At 37.9% G+C, this 17209-nt stretch overlaps 1 protein-coding gene and 1 long non-coding RNA gene across 5 annotated transcripts in view; one reads left to right on the top strand and one right to left on the bottom strand.

Moving 5' to 3' along the window:
- LOC144658788 (neprilysin-1-like) overlaps positions 1-17209 on the bottom strand; it is an 86998-nt gene that overhangs the window by 61580 nt on the left and 8209 nt on the right. For 2 of the 4 annotated variants that reach the window (XM_078519265.1, XM_078519267.1), the window contains exon 1: positions 3453-3977. The exons of 1 other annotated variant lie outside the window; for it this stretch is intronic. In XM_078519265.1, coding sequence (XP_078375391.1) covers positions 3453-3771 — 319 coding nt within the window. In that variant the 5' untranslated portion in view covers positions 3772-3977. Of the gene's footprint in view, positions 296-3452; positions 3978-17209 lie in introns of those variants that run through there. One more of the 4 variants, XM_078519266.1, reaches the window with a different exon arrangement.
- Positions 13389-17190, top strand: LOC144658805 (uncharacterized). Its single transcript, XR_013571787.1, has 3 exons — positions 13389-13996; positions 14724-14803; positions 15405-17190. It is a non-coding gene; the product is annotated as an uncharacterized LOC144658805 (long non-coding RNA).

Genomic DNA, 17209 nt, shown 5'->3' with positions numbered 1-17209 from the left:
AGTAGTAATAGGGAGTGTATACTAGAAGGAACACCACAGCAAAAACAATATCTAAATGACAGGGACGTTGTATTTGGCAGCTGAAAATGATTTAATTAGTCCATTATCGAAATTGCCAATTTGTTATTCGCCTATTATTTACCCCATGCTTTGTTTGTGGCTTCACAGCAGAAATGGCTTAATAAAGCGAGAGAATGATTTAATTTATGGTCGACTGACTCCTTGTTATGGCGGCAATTCACCTGTTTTCAACGGCAGATTTAATAAAAAAAATGATTAAGATTATCACTTAAGCTACTTAAAACGGGTCAATAGGCGAGCCGCCATTCAACTATCCTCTCGTGACAGATTAAGGACTTGCAAGCATTTTTACAATTAAGAACTACTGATGTTTATATCAGTGGACGGTTGATATTCTGTTGTACTTTTCAGTAGCCGATGGAGCGTTCAAAACCGATTGTTTGATGATACAATACTTGACAGTACTTGAGAGTATAGAGTACAATACTTGAGTGATGTAAATTTACACCTGAAATAGGGCTTATTGTTTTCCATACATGTTTCATTGTTTTTAATAGCGAATGTGTGGATTTTTGTTTTTAGATCGATGGTTGTTGCTAAATGTGGCACACCACTCAGAGCGATAAAGCTCTCAGTTAATTTATGCCGTTTGCGGTTCCATCGCAAGTTCGAATCTCAACTGAACAAAAATGTTGTTGGAGCTTGATAACCTTCTACAAGTTGTTTGATTTGCAAGTTTCCTTCAACACTCATGATGATATGATGATAAAACTGTTCAGTTTTCAGTTTTCTCTTTCATGAGATGACACCCTTTAGTTTACCGTCTATTACTAAGGATTGCTATCAAGTGATAAAACACTATCGCTACGCTACGCTTATGGCTGACCGATAACAACTGGAACCATAGTCAATATAGGAAAATGGTTAGGAAGCCCGGCAAACATCAAAGGAGCAAACAAAGAGGCCAAGATTTATGTTGGAAGGTCCACGACTCTGCACATCTTTTGTTTTGCGCTCATACACTATGCATGAATTACGTAATCGCAATGATTCTATTGGTCAGTTGCATGAACACACGTAACCACCTATTGTATTTTGTCAGGTTTTGTGCAGGGTCAACCTCCAAAATAGCGAACAAAAACATACAACAAAGAACTTTGCCGGGCTTCCTAACCACTTCCCTCTATAAACTATGCTGGAACTTATGTCTGGCTACTGGGAAAGCTCAAGCTATAGTAGGCTGCTTCCATTCATCCATTAAACGTGTGTTCTGAGCGAACCTGATTAAACTTGGACTTGAAGAAAAAAGAGAAAAGCTTGACATGTAAGATAAAATAAAATCTGCATCATAACTGATACAATTCTGTGCAAATATCCCCCTAGCGTGAGGTATTCTTGCAACATCAACGACTTCCAAAATTTACGTGAGAATTTTCGACCATTTTTTGTCCATTGAACTCGAGATTGAGTTTGACCTCGCAGTAAAAGCAAACTCTTCCCATATGTTTTGATAGACGGAAGCCTATCGCCAACTGCTCGAGGGAGTATTGATTCAAATATCACTGAAATTTATGGTAGCATCTGTACGTTTGCTGTTGTTTCTGCACAGTCAAACAAAAACACGAATAAAAAAAACTTCTTAGCCCTGACAATGGTTTCATCGCGTAAATTTATAGTTATATATAGGGAAAAATAACTGTGGAGCACCGCTTTTAGGCTAGGCTAATCTTACACGAATATTTACGTAGAAAAACTTTAGACTTTGTTGGAAGCTACTTGAGTTCAAACTTCCTTTGCCGTACATTGCTTGCAAAAGCCAAAAGAGTGCTGAGCAACAGGTGAAAAGACCCAATATCTACATTATTAAATTTTGCATTTTTATGATTTCCATTTATAAACTTATTTGCTTCCCAGCTTTCCTATGTTTGCATATGGTTAAATACAAAAGCAAAGTTAAAGTGCTCTATTGACATAATTTTAATATTGAAGTTCTACTGAATAACAACCCAGAAGTTCCATATAATGGTACAATTTCTTGGTTTGGTAGTACGGCGCAGGCTTGGGTTCTGTGCAAACAGATTACACCACTAACTAGGTGTTACTACGTATTAAACACTAGCTACCTTATTGTTACTAATTTTCGCGGGACTTAATTTTCGCGATTTTAAAAACATCGCGAAATTAAAGACCCGCGAAAATTTATATCAAACATTTTCTATTGTATTTTTTATGTTAATTACGTATTTTTGACCAAATCGCGAAAAATTAGTCCCGCGAAATATGTTCGTTCCATTTTCGCGAAATTAAGTTCCCGCGAAAATAAGTAACAAAAAAAAAAGCCCGGGGGGGGGGGGGGGGGGGGAAAAAAAAACCCCCCCCCCCAAAAAAAAAAAAAAAAAAAAAAAAAAAGAACCACAAAAAAAAAAAAAAAAAAAAAAAAAAAAAAAAAAAAAAAAAAAAAAAAAAGAAACCCCGGGGAAAGTTACAAAAGAAAAAGCCGAACATGTTTGTCTCGGTGGTTTTCCTTCAGATTTAAAATCCTCTGATCACAGCTCCCGCTTCGCATTCACACTCATCTGCATGTTGTCCGTTTGCTTCGCATTCGTATCAGTGCCTGTGAGTGCTCGCAGCACATTCAGGCACACGTATTTCTGCCCGCTCGTTTTTGCGTGATTTCTCTCCGCCTCTTCCACTTTTGATTCGCAAGTGCGCTGCTGATTGCTGCGGACTCGGTCTGCCGATCGGTCTTCGTCCACTCTCCCGTGTTCGCTGTCCGCTTCTGCCTTGTTCCTTCGCCTCGTCCCCTTCGTCTTTGCTCTCATCGCGACGCCTGACGAGTGGAGGTTGGTGCGGTCACCACCCTCTGGCCTCGCTGTCACGACCCCTGGGGTGCCATGGGGGTGCCCCCACCCCTTTCCCCTTTCTCGTCCATCGACACTGTGCCGCTCTGTCGTTCCTCCGCCCTTTCTCCTCCCTCCTTCCCGCTCCGACCGTGGCGGCCCCCGGGTCTCGGGTCCGTCGTCTGGCTCCCCTCCGTGTCCCGCTGCCTTCCCCCCGTCCGGTGTCGCGTCCTCCCCCGCTCCCCGGCGGCCCCGCTCCCCACAAAAAAAACAACCCGAGAGAACTGCGGCGGATAAGGTACGTTCCCGTTACAAAAATGACGAGCGAATGTCACGTTCCCAGGCAGGTCAAGATCTACATTAAATCAATAAAGATCAAAATCTTCATTTATCTAAGTTGACAGAAAACTGTAAAATAGTTTTGTAAAGAAGTTTGACGTACAACTGCGCGAACTCGAACAAAAGAGAAGGGCAGATAGTACCCGGTTATTGTATCGATGCCTTTAAAACTGATTGAAAATGCAATTAGTCTGGGCGTGCAAGCAGAAGTACTTAACTCGTTTGAACGGAAAATTATTATTTAACACTTACCAGACGCTACTATAATCCACTCTTTTGATTCATTTCTCGGCTCCTCGCCCGTTTTCTTTCCTCCTTTTGCCGCTTTTGCAAACAGTGCAATGAAAACAATGCATATTACACCGAGAAGAATCAAACCAGCGATCATCCATTTCTCGCGTTTTGTTAATCCATCTGATTTCCGATACAGCGGCTTCTCGCTTGTTGGTTGAATTTCAACGTCGTCGAAAATTATCGACCTGTGGGCTGCTCGGATAAAGCTTGGCGATTCATCGCCTCGTTTCTCGAGATAGTTTGCATTGAACAGTCCTTCTGTTGGCGGCTTGTACATTTCTGTAAACAAGATTTTTCTTCAGTGAAGAAAGGCAGCGAAGCTTATCAAAAACACAATGGCTTTGATACTTTTGCATAAGTTTCGTTTATGCCTCAAATTGACAGCCTTGTACTAAGCTCAGATCCAACATAAAATAAACCCTTTTGTCCACGTGAACTTGTTTGAAGTTGGAAGAAGTTACTCTCAAGGGTACCGTCATGTGGTCTTACTTACGCCGATCGGTTATATTATCAGCATATGCAAATTATCCCTTTTGTAAACTGTCGATTGCTATTTGAAACAGCGGCACTTAATAATATTTTTTCACTATCATTGAAATTTTTACTACCACCCAGGATCGAACCCGCAACCTCTGCATGCTAAGGCCCGGTTCAGACGCCGATCTTTTCATGAGCCGAACTTAATTCCTTGAATTAAGTACATGAAAAGATCGGCGTCTGAATCAAATTAGAACGGCTATTTCAATTTGCAACGGCTCACAGAGAATTTCGCCTGTGGAACGCCTTTGGAACGGCTTTGATTTAGACGCCGTACTTTTCATGTGCCGATCCTAATTCATAAATTACTATGATGTATTTTATTATAATGTATTTATTTTTATCGGAACTGTATTAGGAACGGCCTCGGAACGGCCAAAAAGTACAACGTCTGAATCAAGAGGCGTACTTTTGTCAATTTGGGTCGGTCCAAATTCGAATTGAGTTCGCCAGTCATGAAAAGAACGGCGTCTGAACCGGGCCTAACATATCCCAAATAAACGGCATGCAGTGCATGCAGAAGCGATAACGTTTCACATAATTTTGAGGAAATTTGTCAAAAACTCAACGTAAATAAAAGTAGCTGACACCTTGTGCATGATAAAAACTGTTATCCAATCGCAGTGTTCTTTTTTTAAATCTAAGAAGCAATGTTGGTGATTGTCTAAATAGCATAGCTAGGATCTTATGGAATTCAAATAAATACAGTAGTTGTTAATTTACAGGCCAAGGATACAAAGTTAATAATTAACAATTATTGGATGAGGTTGAGCATGATAGTGATAATTATCAAGGCCAAAGTTTCTGTTATCTGCCGAAGCCGAAGGCTGAGGCGGATAACAGAAACTGAGGCCTTGATAATTATCGCTATCATGCGAAAACCGAATCCAATAATTGTTTTATTATGCACATTCCTGAGCTGCACTTGTAAAGACAAGAGCGCGCACAAAATCTGCACAAAATCTGCAAAATCTGAATGCATAAAACTATTGTCTGTAGGTATGACGTCACTTCTACATATGTAAAATCTAATGTCTGTAGGTATGACGTAAGAGAAACAGCAAGCAAGAATTAGCTGCGTGCTTATAGCCAATCAAAATCAAGCTGGTGACACCAATGTATAATAATAAGCAATTAACAACAACAAAACAACAACAACAACCATTTTATTTTGCCAAATTAAATAGAAGATAAATTACAGCATAAAATAAATTAACTAAAATAGGCAAAAAAACTACTCAGAGTAGAAATAAAATAAACGAGCTGAGTAGTTAAAAAAAAAAATTAATCGCTTTGACAAGGTTGTACATAAAAGAAGACAGAAGTAAAATAAGACAATTACTAAGTAATTAAGTACCATGCAGACAAAATGAAATAAAATAAAATAAAAATAAATAAGTACAATGTAACTAAGTATGTATAAGTGATAATTTAATTTAGAAAAGTAGGGAAAAAAGGGAACATGGGAAAAGAAAAAGAAAAACAGTACCAGTTAATGTTTGAACTAAAATTTGTTAATATTAGTTTAATACGAGCGAAAAGAAAATTAAAATACTAAGCCAGCATTAACCATAAGTACTTAAATAATGCTTTTTCATAGTTTGCTTAAATGAATGAAGAGATAGACTTTTTAGTTCTTCATCCAAGTTATTCCAGATGGAGGGACCAGAAAAGTGTAGATTAAATTTCCTGACGTCATCGCTTAAAAATTAAATAAGGTGCATTTCTTAACTGTCACATCTATAACAGCTGACCCTATCCCTGTCCCTAACCTATGCCTGAATGCACGGCCGATTCATGTTTTACCCTTTGGTCGTCGTGGTCGATAGTCTCCTGTCGGCTAAAAAGGACGCGGGTAGCAAAAAGGACCGCTACGGGTCACGAATATCGCAATCGGTTTCATTTCAGTTTCGACAGTTAATAGTTGCAAGAACACTCGGTCGACTTTTGGGCTAATCTGAAATCAGGCCCTCTTCTTTGCTGCGGCGGGAAGATAGAGAAAAAAGACTATTAAAGTACTGATATTCACCATTGTGAAACTGCACTTGTTTCGATGACAAGTTCAAGCTATTTTTGTAAATAAAAAAGATAACGTCATTCATGTCATGCAATGTTTTTGTCGCAAACTACACGCCTCACTGCTTTCTACAAATAGCCGTGTGATCTTAGCAAGAGCTGTGTCGATTTTCATCAGTTCCTGCACAGTTGGCCGTTACAGTCGCCTATCACAAAGAGTAGAATGTTTGCACGGCCGGTTTTGGAAATATTTTAGATTTGGTTAGTAAGTCACTTCTCAAGACCTTAAACAAAACATTGGAAATGCACCGTATTGGTACGAACTTGAATGACCTTGAATGGATTTTTCACAAGATCAGTAAAGCTATCGATTGAAAAAATTGACTTCAAAATGAAAACTGACTAATTAAATGTTAATTGAATTTTATTATTATTAAATTTCTCGCGGTTTGCATGCACAATGTCACGGCTTTGGAAGTCTTCAAATAATTCAAAAGGGTCCTTCCTCCCTTTTTATTCTGATCTGATTGTTATTTTTCCTGTATTAACTATTTGAAAGTGGTTCTTATTTATGAAAACAAAACGGTTTTTTATTCAACTGCTTGAAGTATTATAGACGTGAAAGTATTGGCTTAATCAAATTACATTCTGCACGAAATATTTTCTATCGTTTTGTCCTGAGCCTTTTGGGGAAATTGAAATTTTTGCTTGACAGTACTGCCTAAAAGGCAGTTTATAGAACTGAATAAGAAAAATAATAATTGAAAAAGGAAGTTTTAAAACTTTATTTTGCCTCATTTTGATGGAATTCAGGGTTTCAGAGACTGTCGGTAAACGGCAGTATCTTGTCTGTATTGCTGTGGTTTCGAACGTTTTATTTTAAAATTTTCAACATGAATAAGTGCTGCGCTTTGATATCATGACAGCGGGCATACGTCAGTTCGTTCTGAATTTGTCAATATACCAGTTACAGGTCAATAAACAGACCACTGTAAAATTATTTTCAGTGCTGATTACAGTTAAAATTCTTAGTACGGCGTGGTGTTTGTTATCAAGTCGGTTTAGGTACTTTAGTACTGCACAGTGTATAACCTATTATTATAAAGTGTGTTCTGTTTCTTTTAGCGGTTTATACGCTAAGGGCATATCGTACTTGGTATGGCAGATCAAAAATAAGACAAACTTCCCTTATTCTGTAATTGCTTGGTACAAATAAGTACGTTTACTTAAGAAAAACCAAGAAAAAGAATATTAAAAGGGGCAGCAAATGTATACAAACATTGAATGAAAATGCCGAAAATAGCATTTTCAAGTATTTAATTTTTCAAAATTTTCTGGTGGGGGCATGTCCCCCTAGGGGGCTTGCGCCTTTGGCGCTCGAAAAGTACCTTGCCGCCTACTTTCCTACAGCCCCGATATGTGAAAGCTTTAACGCTTCTTTATTTTATACAGGTAGGGTGAAAGCTAAGAAGGAAAGGGAGGGAAAATTAAAATCTATGCTTGGTTATACCACGCAACCTTCGCTTGTGTTTTCTCACAAGCGAATAAAACTTAAGGTGGGGTCTACCTGAATTTGAATAAATTTTTAAGAGGTTTAAAGAAGGGATTGAAGAAAAAATGGAAACATCATCAGACAGTTGACCCCCATGCAATAGCACTTCAGGCTGTCAGGGGACTGTTTGGTGCTCATCTATCAATTTGTAACTTCAAATTCTAATTTTAAAATCACATTCAATATTTCTCAAACATCCCCAAAAATCTACAAAACATCGCAATACATTCATACATATGGGATCAGATGATTGACGCTTTTTTGGATTTATTCATCAATTGCTATTACAGTTATGGTATAAAACAAATGTCCAATCATTGGTCAACAAGTTGTGATCATGTTCTTGACAAACGTAGTTACCCGATAAAGAGTTGTAGTACTGTCCCATCAAAGTGTAATGGCTGGAAAATACGGAAAAGCGTACGGCCTTCAGGTGAAACCCCGCCTTAAAGTATTGCGAAAGGGGTGCACTTTGCTAAGTGTTAAAAGTTTATATTTTCTAGTCGTCTAGTTCAATCGTTTATTTGTATTGTGCGAAATATATTTATAAATTGAGACCATTATGTATCAGTCAATTGAAACCCCGGCCCCCGACCCCCGGGACTTAGCGGGAAATTTAACATTTACCAAGCGGAGGCACCCGAATGTAGAAACAACTCAAGACTTTAGAGCGACTTTCAGGAAAACCGGGCAAAAATCTTGATTTCGTTGCAGAAGTGGAAAAATCGATTTCTTTTATTTATTGTCTATATATAGTGATAACTGAGGTAGAGAACAAACCTGATGTAGTTTGTTTCCGCCAATAGCCCGTTTACTTTGAGAAAATAAGAAAATCGGTTTTCGTTGTCAGGGTCAAAAATTTGCAAAGTTAACTATTATGAACACACCTGTCGGAAGTCCCTTATTAAATATATGGGAGTGTGATAGCTCTACAGAACGTATTTCAGCTTTTTCAACCATCTACTTTAGCCGATAACGCAAAAACAAGCTTCGTACAAACAGACTTTATTAACTTCACTGAGAAGATTAAACTGCCTAAAAAAGCCTTCCTTGTCTATATGGGAGTCACCGGCCTTTACACTAACATACCACAAGAAGTGGTTATGAAAACTATATGCGAAACATACGAAGAATTTCATCAAGGTAACCCTCCCGCACCTACCAGATTTTCAAGAGAATGCTTAGTCTTATCCTTCAAGAAAACTCGTTCCATTTCAATGGAAAAGATTATCTTCAAACCCATCGAATGGCCACGGACACGAAAATGGCCGCAGCTTCTGCATACATCTTCATGGCCAAAAAAGAAAACGAAATACTCAGACAAAGTAGCAATAAACCCATCCTTTGGAAGCGATTTATTGACGACATCTTTTCTAGGATGTTTGTAAAACTCGACTCATTGACAGTACCAAGAGTTCCTTGAAAGGTAGAGACAAAATACTTTCTAAAGGCAAACAGTTTTCACCCATCGATAAAATTCACGTCAGAAACAGAAACGGACACGATAGCGTACAGAGGTGACAGATTCCACAAGGAGTCTATCCTTGACGTGCGAACACATAACCAACCTAAGAGGCGTTTCAATTACAAATTTCTATTCGCGTTACCCACCAGGCATCACGAAAGGCTTTATCAAGGGAGAGGCGTTACAACTTTCTAGAACAAATTCCTCACAACGTACATTTGAGGAAAACATTTAGAGGGCTTCATGTTAAATCCTGGATGTCATCCCCGCTTTTGGTGATCGCGTGCTGTTAAGGACGTGCGTGCTATGTTTATGCGCATCCCTACTGCGCACGTAATTCATGTCGCAACGCCATGCCACGTCATACATTGAGCGCGCGCGCTGAGTAAAACTTCTAAGAACATATAGGGCTAGTGGCCTTTCCGCTAGACTTGCTCCAAGTCGCTCGTTTAATTCGTTGTCAACCGATGGATACGAAAACGGAGGGCGCGCGCGGGCATGAACCCACCTGCAGCGCGCCAATTCTGAAATGTGGCGTCACCGTACCAGTGGATATTTCCACTGGTGACGCCATCGAGATATGTCAATCATATTATTGCGCGCGAACTTACTGAGCGCGCGCTGCTAGCCCATTTAGCACGCTCTGCTCGCGAGTCACGCTTGCGTTTTTACCTAACACGCCAGTGAACTCTGTCTTTCCTGTTTCCCCAGTAGGCGTTGTTCAACAATGCACACATTTCAACACACACATTTCTGCCCCAGTGTATCTCATAGGCTGTTTTTCTCATGATCAATATAAAGTTTTTTTTGTGTGTGTCACAGATCCTTTAAGGTTATAGCAAAGAAGGTTTCGCTTGAACTGGCTCGCCTGCCAATTACACTTCCTATTTTGGACTGGTTAATAATATTTCGCACTATGTGCTCACTGCAACTCACCTGATCTTAACAGTAAATTTAATAAAAAGAATGATTGAGATTATCACTTAAGCTACTTAAAACGGTTCAATAGGCGAGCCGCCATTCAACTATCCTCTCGTGACAGATTAAGGACTTGCAAGCATTTTTACAATTAAGAACTACTGATGTTTATATCAGTGGACGGTTGATATTCTGTTGAACTTTTCAGTAGCCGATGGAGCGTTCAAAACCGATTGTTTGATGATACAATACTTGACAGTACTTGAGAGTATAGAGTACAATACTTGAGTGATGTAAATTTACACCTGAAATAGGGCTTATTGTTTTCCATACATGTTTCATTGTTTTTAATAGCGAATGTGTGGATTTTTGTGTTTAGATCGATGGTTGTTGCTAAATGTGGCACACCACTCAGAGCGATAAAGCTCTCAGTTAATTTATGCCGTTTGCGGTTCCATCGCAAGTTCGAATCTCAACTGAACAAAAATGTTGTTGGAGCTTGATAACCTTCTACAAGTTGTTTGATTTGCAAGTTTCCTTCAACACTCATGATGATATGATGATAAAACTGTTCAGTTTTTACAATTAAGAACTACTGATGTTTATATCAGTGGACGGTTGATATTCTGTTGTACTTTTCAGTAGCCGATGGAGCGTTCAAAACTGGTTATTCGATGATACAATACTTGATATTTGTTGTTCGACGCAATTTTACACCTTAAAAAGGGCTTATTGTTTTCCATACTTGGTTCATTTTTTCTCGTGTCGTATGACGTTGTCATGACGACACGAGATAATTCTACAGGGGGAAAGGTGCATTCCATGCGTGTTTGCTTTCTGAGGCCGCCGAATTTTCCCGCCATGTCAACATTTGCTTTGTGAAGCGGTGTTGCGAAAGAACAAATAATTTTTGTTTATAAGTAGAAGTTGAAAAGTATTTCTCCATTGAACATTTTTTGCCTTTGCCCTGTTTCATTGTAATGGTTTGTCGGTTGGGAGTGTTAATTGCAAATGGCTTTTTAGTTGAAGAGAATTGAACTTTAACTTAAAGGAAAATCACGGCGTAGAATGCAAAGGAGTGAAAGAGATTTATTAAATTTGAGGAGTTTTACTAGATTAAATTTTATATTTTTTTAAATGGAACGGTTGGGACAATTAGAAGAGAGTTTTAAGCTTGCTCGGGTAAAATATTTTGCGTGTATGGTATATCCGATTTCACACACACAACAAGATAAAGCATTAGTAAGAGTTAATTGTTTGCTTACACGACACTGCTGTGGAGAGGAATAAGAAAGTACATCAGGTTAGTTAAAGTTATTTAATATAATGTATAATTGATAGAGAGAAAAGATTAAATCAGAATATTTTAGTAAGGATGATTTACTTTTAAAATACAGATTAGTTAATGGTTTTGTTTTTGTGATTGTCACGTTATTGTATAACGCAGCTATTTTTATTGAACAAAGGAGCTAGAATGCAGTTGTATATTTTTTAGTAGAGGAATGAAGTTTCTAAATTTGTTTACAGTTTATTTTCTTGTATAGTTAATGTTTCAGCTACAGGGATTGTGTAAAGTATGAGAATAAATAGCCTCGTGATGGCTGTGTAGGAAGTTACATTTAGTATCTGTTTTGAATTTGATGTTTGTACTTTGGGAATTAGTCAAAATGAATTATGATTTCTGTTTACAACGCTAACAATAGTTTTAACAGGATATTTTTTTGTTAGACTATGTGAGTGATTTCAGTGCTGGTAATGTAACATATTTATTGTTTACATCTTTGTAAAAATCAAACTGTTTTTGGAGAAGTTCCGAGTTTGAAATAATGCATGGTTTGTTTAAACAAGTAATATAGTTTGGGAAGTTATTAGTACATCAGGTTTAATAGTTAGAAATGAGTAGTGTAGTTTATAATTGATGGAGAAAAAAGGGCAAACTAGAACATTTCACCAAGCATGATTGTGTTTTGAAATACGAAAAGGGTAAAGGTCGGTAAAGGGTTTTGTTTTTGTAATTGTTACGTTACAGTATAACGCAGGTTTGATTGAGCAAAGAAATCGGTTTTAGTTTTGTTTTTTAGGAGATGAATGACGTTTTGAAATTTGTTTACAGTTTATTTTCTGGTATGTTTTAATAACAGCTATTGTGGAAAGTGTGAAGATCATGAACAGTTGTACTTTATCTATTCTATTGAAACTAGTTGTACCTATCGGTAAGTGCCAACGAGCGAAATACTCATGTTTGTTCATAAGAACAGATATTGATTGTTTTTTGATAGAACTATATTTGAAATGACCAAAATATGGTAAATTGTATTTTATAGGAAAATCCATTACCTGACGAGGGAATTCCACGTTAAATTTCACGAATCCCACGAATCGCGAATCGTGATATCGGTTTTTCAAGTGAAATTTAAAGTGGAATTCACGAGTCAGGTAATAGATTTTCCTTGAATCGCATAGCCTTTTTAGAATAAAAAAGAAAACCAAATTTCTTTTTTGTTTTGGCTGAATGTTGCAATTTTTAACGCGCGCTCAGGAAGCCATTTAAGAACTTCTTAAAAATCAAATCCCAAAATCAAAACTGCTAAGATGCTTTTTTAAAAATAATTTTCAGTAATCAGAGACAGTAATGCACGGGTCAGATTTCAGTCTCGCATGCGAAGTGTCATGTTCAGTTACGCAAAACTTGAAATATTTGAACAGAAAACAAAACTTGAACGGTCAAGGATTATTTGGAGACAAAATTTTTATTCAAGTTAACATAACATTTGCCTTTTGAAGCAAAAAACTTTTGACTTTCTTGTGTGTATGACATGCAGTAATTTTAGTGAGCGTCGCTTTGTATTGAGGTGGGTAGCCGTGTCGCAATGTCGCATGTCCATGTCGCCTAGCTAACAGCGGTAAATGTCGCTGTCGTTTTAATAATTATAAAAACAATATATAATTATAATAAAAACCTTCCCAAAATCCTTTGCAACTGAAAAATCGTCAATGCCAAATAACTTGGTCAATTTGAAGTCAGCAGGAGTAGTACGTCGTATAGAAATAACTCTTACCATAAACTACTTTTTTATAAGTCGTAGGTTGATGACGTCATTAGTCACGTGACTTTGCTCAGAAGTTCGTTTTTGCTCACTGTGACGAAAATAGTTTATTACTAAAAAAGCAGTCATTGCAGTTTGAAGCACATTGGTGTGAGGCATTTCGGACTGCCCAGGTACCGAACAAAATATCAAAATTAAGGTAGCTATGCACAATTTTCAAAAAATGGGAGTCTGGGTACAAGTGCGTATCTGGCGTTGCATTAAATGCGAGGTAATAAGAAATTACATGTTGGTAGATAATTATATGTGAAGTAGTTTTTAATTAATCCCAGTGTTATGACGTAATCGATCACGTGACCAGAACGGATCACATTTTTAAATTCGCTTGATAACTTTACTAGAACCTCTCTCTTAGGATCTTTTTGAGCAAAGTTGTAGTTTTTTAAATAGTGTTTTGAAAAATGGCCATTATTACTTTTTCGTGAAAAAGTACGGTAGTAAAAAATACAATTGAAAAGTTTGTTGGCTTCCTACTCAACGACCATTTGCATTTGAAATAAAAGAAAATTTTGCCAAAGGCTTGAGTGTATGCTCTTTATTATAGCGTGATCAGTTTCTTTTCATTGTAATTGCTTTGAGCGAGGTTGAATGTAATTTCTTTCAGACAAAGGAGTGGCGCTTGGGGAGAGTTTAAGCTGTGTCCCCCCTAGTCCCCCCTGCTTGCGGATTCCCCGCGGTCCGTATTGCGGGCGCATTTTCAAAATGGCGTCGATCTAGTGTTTTGATTTTGCAATTTCGAGTTCTATAGGATAGTTTTGTCAATGTTCTTTCTTCTTGACGCGATCACGAGTCCCGAAACAAAGGGTATTCGATATCCTTTATTTGTATTCCCGATACTGGAGAAGAATATGGAATGAGGAGAAACAGTGGAAGCTTTTCGCACAAACATTTCTAACAGAGACTTCAGGTAAGCGTTTCTCATTGTACTATAATTTCATTTTGAAGACTGGCTTAAGCTTATGTCTTCGGCGTTTATGTGAAGATTAATAAAAGTGCTAAAGATAGACTTAATCGTACTAAAACTAAGCTGGTCTTAGCTCACTGGAATTAAAGCCGAAAAGATCTTGTAGATTTTGAGGCGATAGTGTTATAGTAATGTCACTCAGTTCGTCGAGGCATGTAATTGTTATTTAGAGCAGTTTTCAATTGAGTATCGTAAAACCAAAACCAAAAGCAAAAGCAAAGTAATTACTCTAGCCAATCACAAAGAACACAGACAATTCAGTGAACCAATCAAAACTTAAAGCAAATACATGTAGCCGGCACGAAGCGCGGGAAAACGTGCGCGCGTGGGTCACGATTGGTTTTGGTTTTACTTCTGATTGGCTGAGAAAGTGGCGCGAGAGTTGCATAGCAATGCAAAACCAAAGCAAACGCAATTTATTTTCGACACTCAAGTGAAAACCGCTCTATATTTGTCATCTGAATGTTAAGCTACTTCAATTTAATAAGAATCGCATCCTTTAATTATTTATATGTGAGGAAATGTTTGTCAAAATATTGACCATGTGGTCATTTCCGGCCGCAAAGAAATAAATGAGACCATTTCTGAAGTTTAAATTTCTATCTTTCCATGATGTGTATTGTATTGCCAGACATAGATTGACGTTTCTTTTGCATTTTGTTGTATACAGGTAATTTGTGGGATTATTAGAATGTCTAATTTGTAAACAGAATTTACAGAATTCTGAACTGAGGACTTTCTGAATTGCTGGTGAGTTAAACTATGGATTATAACAAGTTCAGGCAGTTATTGATCTCTTCAGCCAATCTCAGCAATTTCCATCCTCCTCTCTTCACACATTCACTACCTGAGACATTTTTAAAAGATCTACTTTTTGACCAGACATTTGCCTATGTTATAAAAAAGCTGTTTGACATTTTTTTAAGGCATGTATTTTCAGTTGTTGGATGGCCTTCAGTAGCATTTAAAACTACAGCTAGCAATGTAAAAAATTCAGATGAAGACTGACATTTTTTTCTGCAAAATTTTGATTAATGAAAGGAAGGGTGCAAAGAAAATTGATTTCTTCCTGGCCTGACCCATGTAGACTGTGCAAGGTGAAACCATTATATGCTTGCCCAAAGTCCCATGTTTCTCTGGAAAGATCAACAACAACAAATAAAAATCCATAAATGTCATTTGGCTATCTAGCAAGTGGAAAAAATTATTGAATCCACTAGCCCAACATGAAAGCAGTCAATTTTTTTTTTTCACACACTGAAAAAGGCCATTCAATATACAGTCTGCATGCTGGAAAATAGCAATTTCATCAAAAAAAACAGTTTTTTGTTTGTTTTGTTTCTATTTACAGGTGACTTGAAGAGTGCAATGGCATTTCTCTTAGTCAAAATGAACTCAAAAATACACATTGTGTTAATGTAATAAAATTGTCACATGATTGATTCCCACATGTTGCCAGTTTAAACCTGAATATACTTTAGTGACATTTATAGCTATTTTATATGTAATATGAACATCCCAGAACCCAATAAGGCTACATGTGAATACTGACACTTTATTACATGTAAGTTTTGAAACCATTCTGGGTTCATGACAAAACTATTTTGTTTTGGCATGATTGTAGATTACCCCGGCACTTTTTTGCATAACTGAAATGACTGCCACTGCAGTCCGCAGTCACCATACAAATATCAAAAATTATTTCATGCTGAACTGATTTTAATGTCACCGCAGTCCACGGTCCATCACAAAAAGTTTGGTGTTTAGATTGCCTGCCACTGCGTAGTCACGCATTTCTTGTCTGCCACCGTGGTGCGCAGTCCCATAGTGAACATATGGGACAGAATGTTTTGTGTTTAGAGAGGCCTACTTATTCATTTCGGTTAGCCTAAAATGCACTTTGGTTAGCCTGTTCACGGTTAGCTATCTATATTTGTAAGGGCAACACTATATATTGTTAACATGTAGAATTCTGGGTACACCACGGACTGCGATTTGGTTGCTTGCGGTTAGCCTTTATATTGTGTTCAGGATATCTACTGTTCTTAAATCCACTACGGGACTGCGGACCAGGGTGGCAGGCGATTATAACATTTACTAGCATTTCTTAGAATCGACTACGGGACTACGGGCCCTGGTGGCAGGCGATTAGCAGACTTTGTATTATTTTCAAATAAAACACTATGGGACTGTGGACCGCGGTGGCAGGCAATTATAACAATTAAATCCAATTTTGATCAATGGACTGCATGACTGCGGACTGCATTATGAGTGAAATATAACTTAACAACAAAATTTCACTGCGGACTGTGGACCACGGGAGCAGATGAATAATGGCGGGGTATTCTACAATTGCTCCTTTGTTTCAATAAAAATAATGAAATTACAGAGAATTTACGAAATTATTATCGCAGACCATAAATTTACTCTAGCACAGGCTTAAGTGTCTTCAATAGTGTAAAGGTCGGGACAACTTATGCGACTTGACAGGTCGCGGCGACAAGTCGCTCCATGTGTACTGCTTACAACTAAGTCGCTGCAACAAGGTGTTTGTTTGGTGCACGAACAGCTAATTTGGAAGAGGGGGTATGCAAACTAGTTTTCCATATTCAATATGGCGAAAATACATGACGCGCTCTCAAACCAGTTTGAATTCGTGCAACACGTTGCAGGGACAAAATTCTGTTGCAGCGACACAGTTTGTCGCATGTCACACTAGCCAGGTGATCTGTGACGTCATTGCGGGGGCCTGGGGAAAGAAATTTTAATACCGTATCCCATAAACCAACGCGCGCATCAATTCAATCTGTTTTCGAATCATGGCGGCCGGTCGTCGTGATGCGAGGTTCGAGCACGATGTAGTTAAATACTTTCGCCATCAATAAGTGGGAAGACTTGTCACTGGGTAGTTTGTACAATGCAGCTATTGCCAAGGAGAGAAACTCAGTGTTTGTGTTGTTAAATGCTTTAACAGCTTTTGGCGAGGAGCGTTGAAGACAATCCAAACGTAAGCTCGAATCATGTACTCGTGCGTTGTATGAATTTTATAGCTTTGTCGTTTCTTTGTTATGTACTGGATATTGGCTTTATCAACAGTAAATGTTACTCTTATTAAAGCTGTTATTGGTTTTTTCGAATGGCGTGTTTGTCTTAATT

This window comes from Oculina patagonica, chromosome 6, assembly GCF_052425735.1.
Source record: "Oculina patagonica isolate OP01 chromosome 6, crgOcupat, whole genome shotgun sequence".
Taxonomy (NCBI): domain Eukaryota; kingdom Metazoa; phylum Cnidaria; class Anthozoa; order Scleractinia; family Oculinidae; genus Oculina; species Oculina patagonica.
Note: the sequence above shows the minus strand (reverse complement) of the source record. Positions and strands in the feature narration are given on the sequence as shown.